The sequence below is a fragment of the Falco biarmicus genome, chromosome 16 (genome assembly GCF_023638135.1).
Source record: "Falco biarmicus isolate bFalBia1 chromosome 16, bFalBia1.pri, whole genome shotgun sequence".
In the NCBI taxonomy this organism is placed as follows: Eukaryota; Metazoa; Chordata; class Aves; order Falconiformes; family Falconidae; genus Falco; species Falco biarmicus.
The window spans coordinates 131,891-148,896 of record NC_079303.1 but is presented as its reverse complement, the minus strand read 5'-3'; the positions used below and the strand labels follow the sequence as shown (position 1 = coordinate 148,896).

General features: G+C 44.1%; 2 protein-coding genes across 17 annotated transcripts in view; both read right to left on the bottom strand.

Moving 5' to 3' along the window:
* Positions 1-17,006, bottom strand: part of LOC130159617 (voltage-dependent L-type calcium channel subunit alpha-1S-like) — a 75,259-nt gene that overhangs the window by 47,338 nt on the left and 10,915 nt on the right. For 5 of the 16 annotated variants that reach the window (XM_056361394.1, XM_056361392.1, XM_056361389.1 and 2 more), the window contains one exon: positions 15,094-15,259. In XM_056361394.1, coding sequence (XP_056217369.1) covers positions 15,094-15,150 — 57 coding nt within the window. In that variant the 5' untranslated portion in view covers positions 15,151-15,259. Of the gene's footprint in view, positions 1-32; positions 185-13,394; positions 15,260-16,420; positions 16,515-16,652; positions 16,857-17,006 lie in introns of those variants that run through there. The other 11 variants (XM_056361393.1, XM_056361405.1, XM_056361396.1 and 8 more) reach the window with 8 other exon arrangements.
* The window catches only part of LOC130159808 (uncharacterized), a 111,793-nt gene continuing 109,969 nt past the window's right edge, over positions 15,183-17,006 (bottom strand). The window contains exon 5 of the mRNA XM_056361840.1: positions 15,183-15,259. Within this exon, the coding sequence (XP_056217815.1) occupies positions 15,183-15,259 (77 nt within the window). The remainder of the gene's footprint in view (positions 15,260-17,006) is intronic.

Below are 17,006 nucleotides of genomic sequence, written 5' to 3'. Positions count from 1 at the left end.
TTTCGCACAGAGCTGTGCTGGCAACCACCAACCTCACATGGCTTCAACAAAACACGCTGCAGTGCTCTGCTCCATGGAGATGTTCCTGCCTGCTGGGCAGGGAGACACTCCTTCCTTGTGAAACATTTTCACAACCATCCCCATCTTCCCCGCACACTTCATGGGCCTTCATGTTCACCTCCTGCTCCACCAAAGACACGACTTAAGGAAGGAACCCCAAGGCAGTGGGCCCATGATGGAGGCCTGCCACCCCCGGTGGGCTTCTCCTGCTGCTGTGAAGGACAGAAACGCCCCGTGGCAGTGAACACTTCGCACCTCCCAGCACACACAGATGTGTGTTCACATTCCTCCCGAAAGCTCCTTTCTCCAGCCCAGGCACCTCTCCACTTCGCTGCCGACCCCCGCAGGACCTTGCCCTGCTGTGCCTCAGGGTTGCCTGAGCTGGACAGACACAGCCAGATGGCAGCGAGAGGCCCGTCCCCCTCCGAGCCCACCTCGGTCCCTGCGAAGGGTGCAATGTCCCACGGGAACCTTCAGCCGGAGCTGGATCCCCACTGCGGCTCCTCCCGTGTCGGCATCCGGGCTGGGGCGAGGAGCCTGGAGCCGCCAGGGCGGCCGGACCGCAGCTGTCCCTGGCCCAGGCTCTCCCCTCGGCGGCCACAGCGGTCCTGAGGTTCAACCCCACCTCCGCAGCCGGGCCGATACATCCCTGGAGAGCTGCCGGGCGGGAGCCGCGCTGCCGGCCACCTCTGTGACGCGGGTCAGCGCCTCCCGATGCCACGGGCACAGGTGGCTCCTGGAGGAACCATGGGAGCTCGTGAGATGGTGTGGCTTGAACCCATAAGCCAGAACCCTAGATAAGGTTTGTTCAGATTCCCAAACTGGTGAACAGTACCTACACTGAAGACAATGGCAAGGTAAGGCTTTGTCTCAAGTTTCTTTTTTTCTCAAAAACCTCATGGACTCATGTGACTCAAATCAGCACATAAAACTGCTCTGCCTTGAGTTACTTAATGAGATAACAGAACCTCCTGGGTCGTGGGAGGGGAAAGAGCCACTGTCTGCCCTGTAATTGGGAAGAGGATCTTCTGGCAAGGTCACTTTGAGCATATTTTTTTTTTTTTTTTTAGGTTCAGCCATTTTACCAAACACACCTTTCATAGTTAGTTTATAAAATTCACGTAAGACAAGATGTAAAGCATCTGTTTATTGCTTAAACCTAAAAGCAGTCACTGCTTACCAAGTAGCAGAACAAAGCATATGAAGAAACAAATGTGGTTTCAGTATTGTCACCTTCCATTTGTACACCATTTCTGGATTCAGCCTTCATTTGGAAAAAGGACTCGTGGCTTCAATAGTAAAACATTTCCCGTTCCTAATTGGCTTTCCAACCCATTATTTCCTCACAGAGATGCTGCCTGCATCTTTCCTAGACTGTGTTTGCTCTGATGCCTCAAAGGATGATAAAAAAAGCCATATTTAGCCAGGCCAGATGTCATACATTTTGGTGTCCTATTTCTCACACCAGCCAGGAGCAGATGCTCGCATAAATTTAAAAAGCAAGGTCATGTTTTAGCGTAGTTGTCTCTCTCTGTCTGCCAACTGTACCACTCACCTCAGTCAGTGACTGTGTCCTAGTTCTAAGGCAACTGCAATTATGCAGGTTTTATATACCATTCATTAATTTTTGTATTTTCTACACTGAGTTAACAAAGAACAAAAGACTGAGGGAAGATAAGGAAGAGAGTGAAGGAGAACGAGAGGAAAAAGACAGAGACAAAAAGAGAGAACCCCTAAACGTTGGTAAGCTGTTAGTCAGGACAACACAATCTTGAGACAGAATTATGCAAGTAAATGGATGAAACTCAACCTGTAATGCACTGGAAAGCAGTTACAACACTAAAGTGTTTCATGACAATGGGCTGAGCAAGGATCACATTCCTTGCTGACAAGGAGAAAATTTGAAAAACTTGTACAATATGTAGATGATTTGTTACTGGCCAGTCAAGTTTCACCAGGCAGATCCCTGCAGGAGGAAGAGAGCACCCAAAGGAGGAACAGCCAGGTATGCTCAGGGTAAATAAGAGGAAAGAGATGAAGGGATCAAGGATGAATGAAGAGCTGGAGAACTAACTAAACTGATGATATAGTAAGTCTGAGAAATGGGTGGATAAATGCTTGGAAGAATAAACTTTTGGACTGGTATTTGCTGTGTAAACAATAGAAAAGGTCAAGGAAGGGGATGAGGAAGAGAGATGACCAAGTCAAAGGAACGGGGGGACAGACCAGTACTGCTGGAAGATTACAAAGAAGCTGAGAGGGACAAAGGTGGTATAGGCAAAGGGGTGCAATGGGAACTCGTTATACTCACAGTCAGCTACAGTTTTGCTCAGGGAGCCCTCAAAACTGGAGTGCCATAAGGGTCTTCACCAAGTCACATCAGCGGATGACTTTTCCCTGGGTGCCTGGCAGAGCCAGGACAAGGAAGAAAAGAAGAAAGCCAAAGAGCAGCATTGCCTCTCTCATAATGCAGTCCATAGCAAGGACGTGCCAAAGCGACTTGAGCTGTCTTGTCTGTCAGGACTGCCTTCAACGCCAGCCTTTTATTCCTGCTCCCAGGAGGAGGACCAACTGGCTAGCCAAGCACGCCTGGAAAGTCTAGAATGCCTTTAGAGTAATGAGCCAATAAGAAAGTGGCCAAAGGCCAAAGACAATTCCTGGAGGATGCCAGTACCTACTTCACCAACCCCGCAAGGTTGCGGCATGTGTGTGCCACAGACAATCCAGCAATCCCTAGTTTGATATTCCAGATATCATGGATCAAAGGCTGTAGTTAACTTCCATAGGTGTTGTGGTTTATCCTCACTAGGCTGCTAAGGCACTTGCTCGCTCCCCTCACAGTGGGATGAAGGAGAGAATCAGAAGGTAAAAATGGAAAAATTCATGGGTTGCGATAAAGACAGTTTAATAGGTAAAGCAAAAGCTGTGCTTACAAGCAAAGCAAAATACTTCCCATCAGTGGGAACATGTTTAGCCGCCTCCAGGAAAGCATCACACATAATGGTTACCTAGGAAGGCAAATGCCATCACTCCAAACAACCCCCTTCCTTCTTCCCCAAGCTTTTATTGCTGAGCATGGCATTGTATGGTATGGAATATCCCTTGGGTCACTTGGGGTCAGCTGTCCCAGCTGTGTCCCCTCTCAACTGCTTGTGCACCCCCAGCCTGCTCACTGGCAGGGCAGTGTGAGGAGCAGAAGAGGCCTAGATGCCGTGCAAGCGCTGCTCAGCAACAGCTGAAGCATCTCTGTGTTGTCAACACTGCTTTCAGCACAAATCCAAAACACAGCCCTGTACAAGCTACTATGAAGAGACTTAACTCTATCCCAGCCAAAAACCAGTACAGTGTTAGCAAAAAGGACTTGCCTGCATTTTCTTCTACTTCATGCATGGGTACTGGAAAGAAGGAAGCAGATGTACACACAGTTATCTTCAGTCATTCCTCCATATTGCCATAATGCTTGCTGCAAATGACTCCAAAAGTCGCTCAGGTGCTTATCTGATCTTTGCCTCCCTTCCTGAACTCTTTCCCAGATAACATCAGTTTGTCCTGCAGCCTTTATTGCCAGCACCAGATTATGGCAAGCTGTTTCACATGCAGCTCGGTCATTTGCATTGTTACCCTGACAGTAAATTACTCTGAAAACCGCTGTTTTCCAAGGACTAATTGTTGGACTTTAACAATGTGCAATGGAGCCAATTTAAAGATGCTTTTGAATTTATTTGGGAAGTTACATCTTTGCAATTTGCCAAGCACAAGCTTCTTAATTGCATGTACTGAGAGCTTCTTAAAACCATCCCAAGCAATTTCCTGGAGAAACAAACTAATTAAATGAAATTGCTTGCTTTGGCTCTTCAGTCACAAGCCCCTTGAAACTTTAACCTCTTTAGAACCTGCACACTGGATTTTCTTATCAAACCCAGAATGATTATTTCAAATCAGTACTAACAATAATCTGCACAGTTTTCTATTAGAAAAGCCCAAGAATCACTACAAACTTTTTTTCCTAAATAAAATCTTTAAAATTTGCATTTAACAGTGTTAAAAGACAAGAAAATACAAGACAAGAAGCTAGGAAATTAATTGTACGATCTGTGATTGTGAAACTGTAAAGAAGAAACAGCTGAAATGTGTAACTTTTGTTCTGATGTGAAATGTTACTGATTTTCTGCTAATAAATACTGACCCATGTTCCTGTGTTGCACCATCTTTCCTTCTGCTTCCCTAGCACAGACCTGTCTAAAGGGGATGTCTCTTAATGCCCAGCAAAAGCAGAACAGCAATTGACAAATTCTGTTTTGCACTCAAACATCTGTCACTATCACAAGTTATCAAAAAAACTCTCCCAAAGATCTATAGTTATAGACATAGATACAGGCGTAAAAAAAAAAAAAAAAAATTCCTTTAATTATAATAAGATTGGAAGTCTACACCAGTCTAAATCCCATAAGAAGTCCAGGTACTACAATAATGGTAGATAGAAAACTGGAGTCCTTTCCCATTCTAAAATCTCCACTGTGCTAAGTGGCCTTGTGACACCAAATAACCCTGAAAGAAAAGACTTTGTGTTTCCAGTTGCTCCAGTGATCCCAGACCTGGATATGAAGAAAGAATTCAACACTGCAAGGAATAAAGATGTCTCAAGTTGGGTAAGTATATTCTAAAAGCCACCCACCACCCAGGTTTCTAAACACATCTGTTGTGTTAATTCTGCCAGTTCTCCCCTTCTCACTCGTTGAAGAGAGTAGGCCAAAAAGGATGGGTTGCCTTAATGAATGGATTACTAGAGACAGCCAAATGACCATGACTCCAACATGGCAGAGTCTTGGGAAATCTGAATTGGGTAGTAGGGGTGGTAACTTTGAAGGAGCAGGAAGGATAACAACTTTATCCCAAAAAAACCAGTTATGTCCTCAGTTTCCTGTGGTCTTCATAGTGGTTAGCAAGTCCTAGCTCTTCAGGTCAGTCTTCTGAGCAATGAGCCTAAATGACCCTCCTATGCTCTGACCAAAGCCTAATTCCCTCAGCCTCAGCAGAACCCATTTGCTGAGAAGACTGTTTGCCATCCTGCTGCTAGTTAGGAGTGGGGGTATAGCCCTGTGCTGGATCCTTCATATTAAAGAAATTTGCTGTGCTCTGGAAAATTTTGGAAGATGAAAAACCCCAACAAATGAATTATTGGTATGTAGGGGATAACTGGGCATATGACCATCATAAAGAGGATGGTCAAAAATGAGTACAAAAACCTCAAGGAAGAACTTTAGCTGCAGTAATTGTGAGTAATTTAACCAAGGCACCTGCAGAGCCCAGTCTCTGCACCATCTCACATTCCTCCCTCTGCAATTTTAATAACGAATTGGCAGCCAGTGTGTTTGTGGACCAAGCCGCCTCTATCATCTGCAACTATTTAAAGGATCACATTCCTGGCTGACAAGGAGAAAATTTGAAAAACTTGTACAATATGTAGATGATTTGTTACTGGCCAGCAAGACATGCAAAGGTTGTTTGAAAGATACTACTTGTCAGTGGACTGCTTTAGCAGAAAAAGCTGACCATGCATCTCTTTCTAAGATTCAGCTGTGTTAGCAGGAAGCAAAATATTTAGGATTCATATTAAAAGACGGGCAAAGATTAGTAGATCCAGAAGGGGTGCAGGCTATTGTAGAAATACCTTGACCAGTAACAACGGAAAAACTGCGAGGATTTTTAGGTGCAGTAGGATACTGCAGGCTGTGGATACAGGGGCTAGGGGCGTTAAGTAAGCCATTGATAGAAGCTACCAAGGCAAACGAAGTGGAGCCCTGTATGGGGTCCAGAGAGAGAAAAGGCTTTCCAAGCTATAAAAGGAGTTTTAGCTTCTGCTCCCGGATTACTCCCAAATCCTTTGAGCTATTCGTGCGTGAGAACAAAGGAGCAGCCAGCGGCGTCCTGCCTCACAAGGCAGACCCACACCGCCACCCTGTGGCTAAAGCAAGAAACAGCAACTGCCACAAAAAAGGCGTAGAGTCACCCGACAACTGTGTATGGTATGGCCTGCACGAATTGCTTCTTAAACATTGATTGTTAAACAACATGCTACATAAGCACTGTCCCCCACAAAGAGCACATCGTTATGCATTCATGATTTTAAATGCTGTTAATATTACTTTAAAAAGATGTAACGTTTGAATCCAGCAAGTTTACTACCAGTTCCCTCTGATGGTGAGCCACACCATTACTGTGCTAAGGTAGTGTTTCAACTCCAACCACCTATGAGAAGATCTGTGAGATCAACCTCTAGAGAACTCTAACCCTTTTCACCGATGGATCTCCATACTGTGTAAATGGAAGATGACACATGGGCAAACAACAGTGGTGAGAAACTCAAAAGGTACTTAAAACAGAACCTTTACAAGGCTTGGTGAGTGCCCAAGGGGCTGCATTAAGAGCATTAGCAAGCTATTAAGAGCAGCCCCAACCTTAACACATCCCTGCTGGTCTCACCTGCAAATCTCACTTCCACAGTTCCAAAGATGAAGGAGTTACAAGGGAGTTTGGATCTCACATACTAGCTGAGTGTGCGACAACCACCCAAAGTCAGGAAAAGCCTTTGGACCAGGGTTCCACACGCCTGGCAAGACACTCAGCCAGGACAGCTGACCCATGAACTCCAGAAAGAACAGAGGCATGGACTTCACTGTTGGGGTACCCTTGACCCCCTTTCACAGTCGTGGGTGTGGTGGAGGTGGCAGAGCAAAATCCTGTGTCCACTCCACCGAGATGAGTGAGGAAGGTGGTGCTTCACCTTGTAGTGAGCAGCCTGGCTGTGGCACCTGGCAGCTCGCCCACCACTCTGTTAAGGACCCAACATGGGGGCCAAGGTCCTCAGGACCCCATGCACAGGGATGGTATTGGGACCAGCCACCAAGCACTCTACCCTTCTCACAGCAGTGCTTGGCAGATGCCTAGCAGGGAAGACGGTGGTGTGAACCCCAGTTGTGGCTGGCAGACAAGAACGTTGACTGTGTGGTAGCATGGTGACACCAGGTTCAGAGTGACATCACCTGACATGACCTCATGTTCTGGGGCACCAACACACCCTACAAAAACAGGGGATCGAGGGACACCAAGCAGCCGCAACAGGATGTCTGAGGCACCAGGGCCAGGATCTTGGGACACTAAAGGAGGGGAGCCCTTCTGCCTGCCTGGCTTTGGTAGCAAGACACCTCACAGCAGTGTCCCAGGGGCTGTAAGGAGACACTGCCTATGCCTTCTTTAGCTCAACTACTGTATCCCTTATTCTGACCGAATTCCTCTTTCTTCTTTATTTTTTTTTAATATGCTGAAATACAATTTTAGGGTGGTTTTGTTTTTCAGATGTGTTTGCCTCTGGGTTGTTAAGCACGCTGGCAGTAAGGGGCAAGCCCTGTGGCTGGAGGCTCCTAGCTCTGTCTCCAGCAGGTGCCCCACAGTGCAGCAGCAAGGGCTGTCTGGTGGGGAGAGGTACTCCTTTTACTCCCAGGTAAATGGCAGGAGTAACTATGACTCTCTTAAAACAGGATCATAGTTGCTAACTGGGCTTAGCTGCAGAGGTCACACCTCCTCATGATCCTGCCAGATGGCCCTTGAGGGGTAATAACTGAGCTGACCTTCTGCCCCATTCTGGGTTATAGTCACTACCCACCCTATCGAGTGGCTTCACCAACCAATTCATAGTATTTAATTAGGCAAAATAAATTTCTGGCTTCAATTAATATTCATTGCCTGAAACCTTTGCCCATGGGTATCATTGGGCTCAGCCAACAGCTCTAGAGGCAGTGCTGCCTGGCTTATGCTTGTCCTCAATTTAATTGGACAACATGTGTAAACCAATATGAATAAATTACATACCGGTTGCCACACAAACAAGTCTCAGTGACTTGAAAGATAATTTGGTCAGTACAACTATCTCTGGCTGCATAATACCTGTGGAAGAGGGACTGAATTTCATTTGATTGGAGTTTATCAACTCAGAAATTGATGGTTCAAAACGGTGTCTCCCTTCCACTGAGGAAGGCTGCTTAGCCAGGGCTTCCAGAGGTATAGGAGGCTGGGAGAGACAGAGGGGAGATGGGGGGGCTGGAGGTGGTTGCAGAGCACATGAGCTGCTGTATGTGTCCCTGCAGCAGCTGCAAAGCCACCGGACAACAGCGGTGGTGACGATGGCAGCCACTTAAACATGGCTGTCCACATGGTGGAGGTGACATTTTCATCCACTAATGGTTTCTGGGAGAGGCTCACAGTTGCTCTTTGGGCAGGGAGAGAGGAGCATCTTTGATTTAAAGAATCAGTCACCAATATTCGAGTGAGCAGAGGTTACCTTTATTCGGCAGTGCTGGGTGCCTGGGGGATCGCTCCAAAGTCATGCACCCCAAGGGAACGTTTCAGCCCCCTCTTTATACAAGTCACTCATGTATATTCATTAACTTTCTGGGAACTCATTAACATATCTCACACCTGGACAATTAGCACACTCCCATTCAAGGACCTAGTACATCTTCAAGTTAACAACATTAACATAACTTGTGCCTGGACAATTAGCACACTCCCTATTTCACCCATTCAAGGATTTAGTACATCCTCAAGTCAACAATAAGGGTCTCCTTAGATAAACATGAGCACACCGTTCCATAAATAAATCATATATAGCCCATTATTCATTCTCCCCCTTTTCTAACAACTATTGTAAATTCTTTTACAACTATAAAAAAATCACTATGCCCTATGATCATTCTTCGACAGCACCAAACAAAACATTGAAGAAATACACATATTAGTATTCCTAAAACTAGTACAATGAGTATTGTAACAAAAGCATGCTTTAATCATCATGTAAAATCTGAAACCTGTTACATATCTTATGGATATCTGTTTCAATTTGATTACTCTGATCTACGTATACATCCAGTAATCATTCCATCCATCAGATTGGGAACAAGTGTTTTGCCCTGGGTTTCCAGGACATGCTCTCCCTGTCTTGCTTCGAGCTTTCCAACGACAGTTATTATCACTTTTATATATATCACTTTTAATAAATATTGTGGTGGTTAGGCTTAATATTTGTAAATCAAATCTGGGACCCAACTCGTATGTTTTATTATCAAATAGGCAATATCCTTCACCATAGTCTGGCTCTTTCCAAAAGTCTGGCCAGGTAGTCCATTTGTCATCAAGATAATTCCAGTTTTGGGAGGCCACCCCATACAGGGGTGTTATCAAGACTCCTTTAGGAAGAGAGGTACATATCCAGCATTCCTTAGCTTTCGTAGCATTAACAATCATTTGCAATGTTTGAAGACTGGTATTGTTTACCCATGCTTCAGTTTCTAATATCTCTAGAACAGTTACAATTAAGATCAGAATAACTTTACACAAATGTCCCTGATCCTTTTTTGACAGTCCATTGTGTCTCCGGAGATTTCTTTACGATCTAAAGAACCGTAGTCCCATGGGTCCTGCCAGGGTGACAGCCCATGATTTCTCAGGAGCCTTCTTTATCCGAGAGTAGTGAATCCAGGCTGGTTGCTCTCTTATCTTGACGGCGGTGAAGGTTGCCAGCAGCACCTGATAGGGTCCTTCCCACTTCTCTTCCAAAGGTTTCCCTGAAAATGTCTTTATATACACATAGTCACCAGATTTAAAGGAACGGACTGGTTGATCCAACCCTCTGGCCCTTGTTCCCAATACTTGTTTATTTATAACTTTTAATTCTCCCTGGAGGGTCTTCACATATTCACACAAATATCCCTCCCCTAACTGCCTTAAATCTTCTCTGGCAAATTGTAACTGGTATGGTCTCCCATATAATATTTCAAAAGAGCTCAAATTCTCCTTTGTTCGTATTCTTTAGTTCATACTCTTAATTTAGGTTTAGTTCATATTCTTAATAATGCCAAGGGAAGAGACTGTGGCCAAGTTAGATTTGTCTCTTGTCCTATTTTCGCTATCTGTTGTTTAATTAAGTGGTTTACTTTTCCGCTTGCTTGAGGCCTGTAAGAGGTGTGTAATTGCCAATCTATTCCCAATACCATACTCACTTGTATTATTTTGGCACAAAAAAAGGGTAATAGCCCTATTTGATTGCCTTAAGACTTGGGAAGCTAAAAGCTTCCTTTAGGTTGTCTTCAGATTTGGGGAATTCCTAGAATGTAACAACTGAAATAGCGCTCTGTGTCTTGTTTGTTCTATATGTTGTCTTGTTACATGTTCAAAATTGGAGTTGGAAGAAAAAAAATAATATTCTGGTAATTCTAGGCAAATAGCTGAAAACTTATCACTCTGCTTAAGGCCAGAAAAAAATTAGAATCTGTTTTTTGGCAATTGTTCATTGAAACAACTTATTTGGCGTTGAACTTCAGTGAAAAGAATTTGTTACAGTTGTGGGAGCTGCTGGTCACCAGGAAAACATCCTGAAACCTTTAAAGTACAAACTAAGAAAACAGATAAGAGCGCCAAATTCACCAAAATCTTTGTTGGGATGAGATTTGTTAGAACATCTAAACGTTTAAAGAAGGAGAAATGCAACCAAAAGTTAAAAATTATCAATTACTTGAAATCTTGAGCTTATCTTTAATTCAACAGAAAAGTGGAAAAGAGGGCCTCCCTGAAGTAAAAGAAATCTCTAACCGGGTATATCTGGGAATAAATTCCAGGTAAGGCGAAAAAGCATTTTTACCTGCTACAGTAAAAATGATAAGCGGGAGGCCTGCCTAGTTCAGGTAAAACAATATCCCTTGGTCAGCAGGGCTGGGGGGGATATTGGCATAAAAACTGAAATAAAATACACTCTGTAGTCGTTCTACTAATGTAAATCTGTGTGTTTTGCCATGACAGTGACTTGTTACGGGATGCGCAGATGAAACTCTGCTTTGACAACGAAGTACAAGGAATAAGGTTGGTCAGGTGCCTCCTACCACAATCAAGGGTAAGACTGGGTTGGCCTCTGTGTTTGCCACCAAGAAGGATCTTGAGCTCCACAGTTGGCTGCAACCCCGCAGGCGTTGAGTGGTGGGAACATGTGCCATGCCAGACCTTGATGTGAGGAATGGCCCCCGCTGTTATAAGAGGGTCATCCAGGAAGGAAGAACATAAGATGACCCATTGAGGCACAGATTTGGAAATTGGAAACCGCCTGGCCGACCATGAGGCTAGATGAGCAGCAGAGAAAGTAGGAAAGGAGGAACTATGCTTAATACCAGACGGTAAAATCCAAACTCTAAGTACAGATGAGGAGCCAAATTATTCTAAAGGAGACCTAAAGTTAATTCAGGACATGAATGGTAAAATTAAATAAGTGGGCTTATTTGGCAGATGGCCGTATAGTGGTACCATCCAATTTAATATGGACCACAGCCCTAACAGAACATAATAAGAGTCATTGGGGAGCTGATATGTTATATAAAAGCCTAAATCAGAAATTGATAGGGTGAAACTTATATACTGTAGTAAAACAACGTAATAATCCCAATGTAGCAAACAGAATAAAACTAGGGAACATTAGTAGAGGAAATTATCCAGGACAACAGTGGCAAGTTGATTTTTCCGAACTCCCAAGAAAAGGGGGGGTACCGGTATGTATTAGTTATGACTGGTATGTTTTCAGGTTGGCTAGAAACTTCCCCTTGTCGAACAAATAAAACAAGAGAGGTAACAAAGGGATCGTTAAATGAAATTATCCCCCACTTTGGGGTTCCGGCAACAATCTTGTCAGATAGAGGCTCACACTTTTGTGCCAAAATAATACTGTATGGGGTGGCCTCCCAAAACTGGAATTATCTCGATGACAAATGGACTACCTGGCCAGACTTTTGGAAAAAGCCAGACTATGGTGGAGGATATTGCCTATTTGATAATAAAACATACGAGTTGGGTCCCAGATTTGATTTACAAATATTAAGTCTAACCACCACAATATTTATTAAAAGTGATATATATAAAAGTGATAATAACTGTCGTTGGAAAGCTCGAAGCAAGACAGGGAGAGCATGTCCTGGAAACTCGGGGCAAAACACTTGTTCCCAATCTGATGGATGGAATGATTAAACAGACATCCATGAGATATGGAACAAGGTGCAGATCCTGCATGAAATTACTAAAGACAATTTATCATGGAGTTTTAAAGTTATATGAGACAAACTGACTTCGTGGTTACCTAATTTGGAATGGTTAAAACATGCTTTTATTATAATACTTATTGTAATAGTTTTAGGAATATTGTGTGTATTACTTCAATGTTTTTTTTGGTGCTGTCGAAGAATGATCATAAGGCATAATGATTTTTTTGTAGTTGCAAAATGATTTGCAAAAGTTACTAGAAAAGGGGGGAATGAATGGTGAATGATGTGCCACTTATCTAAAGGATGATGTACTTATGTTTATCTAAAAGTTGGGAAACGTCCAAGGACCCTTATTGCTAACATGACGGATGTGCTAATTGCTAAGTCCTTGGATCTGTCATCTTTAAAAAGGCTATCTGGTCCCAAGTTCCTGTTGTTTATACAACATGGCAAAGACAAGGAATTAAATCATGGTCACTAGCTTAGTGAGATATGTAAATGAGTTCCCGGAATTGTAATGAATATGTAAACTATTTCCCAGAAAGTTAATGAATAGGTCTGAGTTGCTGTATAAAGAGGGGACTGAAAAATCCCCTCAGGGTGCATGACTTTGGTGGAGCGATCCCCCATGCACCCAGCGCTGCTGAATAAAGATAACCTCCGCTCACTCGAATATTGGTGAATGATTCTTTAAATCAATCTAGTTGAAGATACCCTTGCTTCCTGCTGGGGGCTGGACTAGGGCACCTTTAAAGGTCCCTTCCAGCACAAACCATTCTACGATTCTGTAAACTACCACTGTCATTCCAGCCACTGTGTATTCATATATACTTGAGGAAGTCAAAGTTCTTCATGACTGAAATTTTACTCTGAAAGTTCTGAATTGCCTTGAAATTCTCAAGAGCTCTTCTCCAAAACATCCCTTCCAGAGATACTGATATTCAGGTCCTGGACCCAACACTGTACCTGAGGTTGTTTTACAGCAGGGCAGCAAAGTTTTGTAGAACAAGTGAGGCCGAGAGACTGCCCAGACACATTCTCCTCCATGTTCTCCCAGACCCATGTGGCAGCACCTTCAGAGAACACTTTTCTATTCGTTCCCGATAGTTCTAAACATCTCTAACAAAATTTCACCAGTGTCCTCCCCCCTGAAGCAGTGCTGCTGTTACCACAGATAGCAATGCAAAGATGTTCAAAGGAAATGGTCTGAAACACTTGGAAGCTAAAGGTCACAATAAGCAGGAAGAGAAAATACTTTACCATGTACATGAGACTGCTGGAAACTTTCTGCCGGTGCAAAGTGGAAATTTTCAGCTACCTGCAGGAGACAGTAATCTTTCATTAAAAGGCCTGAATCTATATAAACAAAGCAGTCATACCGGCAGTTGGATTTTCAAATTTTTGTTTGAATAAGATAGACAATAAGCAACTCATTGTCATGGGTGACAATACCAGCAAATACTGTCCTAAAAGATACGAATTTCCCCTCTTCCTCACAGGCAGTCATGTGGAAAGCCATAATCACATACCGATGTTGACAACAACTGTTCTACGCAGAGTATTTTAGCGGACGTAAAAATAAGAAGAAGGAATCAAGTCTATGGGAGGGAACTAACTGCTGCTGTAGGAAATATCAAAAGGTATCACAGAAACGGAGTGGAGAAAGTAACTGGGAGGGTGAGCAGGCAGGGTAAGAAAACCCTTAATACAATAAACAACAGTGGTCCTATGTATGCATCCATGAAAACAAGCCGTGTTCAAAAATAAAGCACTAAACCTACCTACCACCAAAAAAACCCCCACACTCCAAAATCCCCCAAAAGACAAAGGTTATTCAAATTTTAACCTTGAACATGAAAAGGATATGGATATTAGGTGTCAGTCCTCCCTGACACTCGCTAGCAATCATACACACCCTCCCCTGGAAGATTTCAATGCATCAAGCTCACACGCTACATTACACCTTTGAATGTCCGTGCAAACCTATCGCATATGTTAACTGCAGACCCGATGAGAATGGAGATGTGCAAAAGTCCAAGTGCCTAACAAGGGCCCCCAGAAATTTCCCTAGTGACACCCACGCACCCTCGGACCCTTGCTACCCACAGCACTCCCCTTTGAATCTTTCCTGCTCACCACACTTTGTGGCACAGGGTCCTGTAATGGTTCAGCACCCATGATGATGTTCAAAACACGATGTCTGGCTTCATGAGCAAAAGGGTGGGGTGTGTTTGGTTTTGGTTTTGTTTTTCCGAAATAAAAAATGTTGCCTCCAGGAATAGTACACAAAGATGTAAAAAAACCTCCAGATTTTGAAATAAAGTAGTAAAAAAAAAAATTACCCTGGGCCTGACTGCTAGAATGTACTTGGGTACGTAACCTGCACATCCCAGTGTTTTGAGCTCGGTAACCTGCCAAATGACAGGGTAGTTACATAGTCATCTGGCCTATCTTGTACTACATTTTCATACACCAGTTGCAAAAAACATCTCTTTAAGCATCTTCAACCTTGACAACTCCAATAGTCTTGCTTCCACTGGTTTTCTAAAGAAGGGAACATTTCACTCCCTCCAGCACCTCTGCTGACAAGTTGTTGGTTACTGTTATCTCCAGCACCTGCTGGTGGTCTCTGTTGAGACTAGAAGGGCAGATGGGACAACCTCAAAGAAGCTGCCTCTCCCCCTCCAGAAACCTCAGTAAAAAGACTCACTAGCTAGATGGTAGAAAAAGCTAAGCTTCTCCAGCCAGCCCACCTCATGAAATAGAGAACTAGCCCCTTCCCACCCTTTTCCTGACCCTCCTAGTGAACCCCTCTACAGGCACAAGTACCTTGCTGAGCCCAGGGGTTATTACAGTCCTGTGAACACTTAAAGTTGGAAAAAAAGCAGAATGCCCTGACTGTGCCTTCTGACGCTCATCACCACCATGCAACAGGCTCACGGCAAAACCCATCTCTCACCTCGTTGACCTCCAGGAAACCGTACACTCGGCAGCCCTCGTTCTTCTGCTCTTCCATTTTCTGGCTAAATCCTTCCCTCTTGCACTGCTCTACGCTATCCGGGTTCCCGAAGGCCCAGCCTCATCACCTGTATGCTTCTCTGACATCGTCACAAGTATTGCAGCACCTGCAAGAGCACAAACATCATCTTATCATCTTTACAGAGATAAAGAGACACTCCAGCTCAGGACTCAAATCCCCGGTGGATTTTATTTCAAAGCAGCAAACTTCAGAAACTGGACACTGAAAGGTGGTCTAATGCTCCTGAAGGCGCTTGAGTTTCCTGACGTACTTTTTGAGATTTTGGCAAGAGGACGCAAGCTGTTTTAATGCAGCACTTAATTCTGAAGAGGGCTTTAGTTGTCCATTCAGACAGCCAAGTCCATTCTTGGCAAATAAATTTGCTGCAGAAATGACGTTTGTTTCTGTGAGAAGTCTCCCACAGTTCTGAGCAGCTTGGAACTTCCCCATGTGAGCAAAGCATCTACCTGTTTCTATTCCTCCCTTCCTCCGTTTTTAGGGAAAGACTGCCAACATCGGAGGCAAGGTTAATGGCAAACTTTCTTCATTGCTCTTCTACCTCTGGACTCACCAGAGTCTCTATCACGCTCACCAGAAAAAACAACTGTCTGTCTCTGCTCCATGTTGTGCCGGACAAAACAAAAAGTTGAAGGCTGGAATCATGAATCCCTCAAGATGGAAACACCTCTGAGGAAGGATGCAACTTGACAGACATGACAAACTAAGTTACTACAGAGACAATAATAGCAAAGGATAGTCCAGAACCTGTGGACTATCACGAATCCATTCTTACACAAATTTGCAGGTAGAAGGAATGAGAAACACCGAATGACGCCCATCATTTGTCTGAGTGATGGGTGTCTGGTCTTTGCTCCCATAAGGATGCAAAGCCTGCAGCAGAAGCGAGAAGGCAAAGCCGTAACCGGGTTTTATTCCAAGACAGCTCACAGAACAGTGAAATAATTTACACAGCTCCCCTCTGGACACCAAGTAATCCCAGAAAAGGTTCTGTTTGCTAAGATACTATCTTTGTGCTACTGCCCTTAAACAGGCACACAGACAAAACAGACAACCTAACTGTGCACGCTCTTAACAATCGTGAGCGCAGCACAGGCGTACTAAAACACAACAGCTCTCACCATTCTCTGAACAGGTGCCCAGGAGGATTTCACTGTACGGACCTTCACAGACATTTTGGAAAAAAACGTCCAACACGTATGCCACATTAACTGTATCGATTCAAGCACTAAGAAGATGTGAAGGTTACCGAATGTCCTCTGACTCTGCCCCGTAACAGCTTTCACAGCGATCGGCATCCAAAGCATTTGGATCAAACACCTTTTCTTCTTCTTTCCCCAGTTCTAAGACAAGAGGATTCATAGTGACGAGGCACATCTAGAAACACTACCTTGTACTTCTGCTCTACGCACAGAAACTGTTCTACACATGAAGGAAATGATATTGTATCAGAATCTGCACATCCTGCACCCGAAGCTCACCTGAAAGAATGCACAGGGCCTGTTGAGCTGCAAAACAAGATCAAGAAGCAGAGTAGCATTTGCCATCTGAAGAACGCCCTCCATAGAAAGAACCAGCCACCTGTAAGCCTTGCCAGAGCGCCGATCAGATGTTACTTGCACAAAGGCTTCGTTAAAACTTTGTCTAAAGCAGACCCAAACAGCAAATTGCGACCGATACAGGACCTGTTACACAAACAACATTTTAAATAGCAGACAGCAGCGCATAGCGCATAATCCTGTCCCAAGATATGCAGGGAACACAGTTATATATTGCTGTGAAACTAGATCACAGTGGGAATCTCCCAAGTGGAAAACTGACACTCAGCTCTCCAG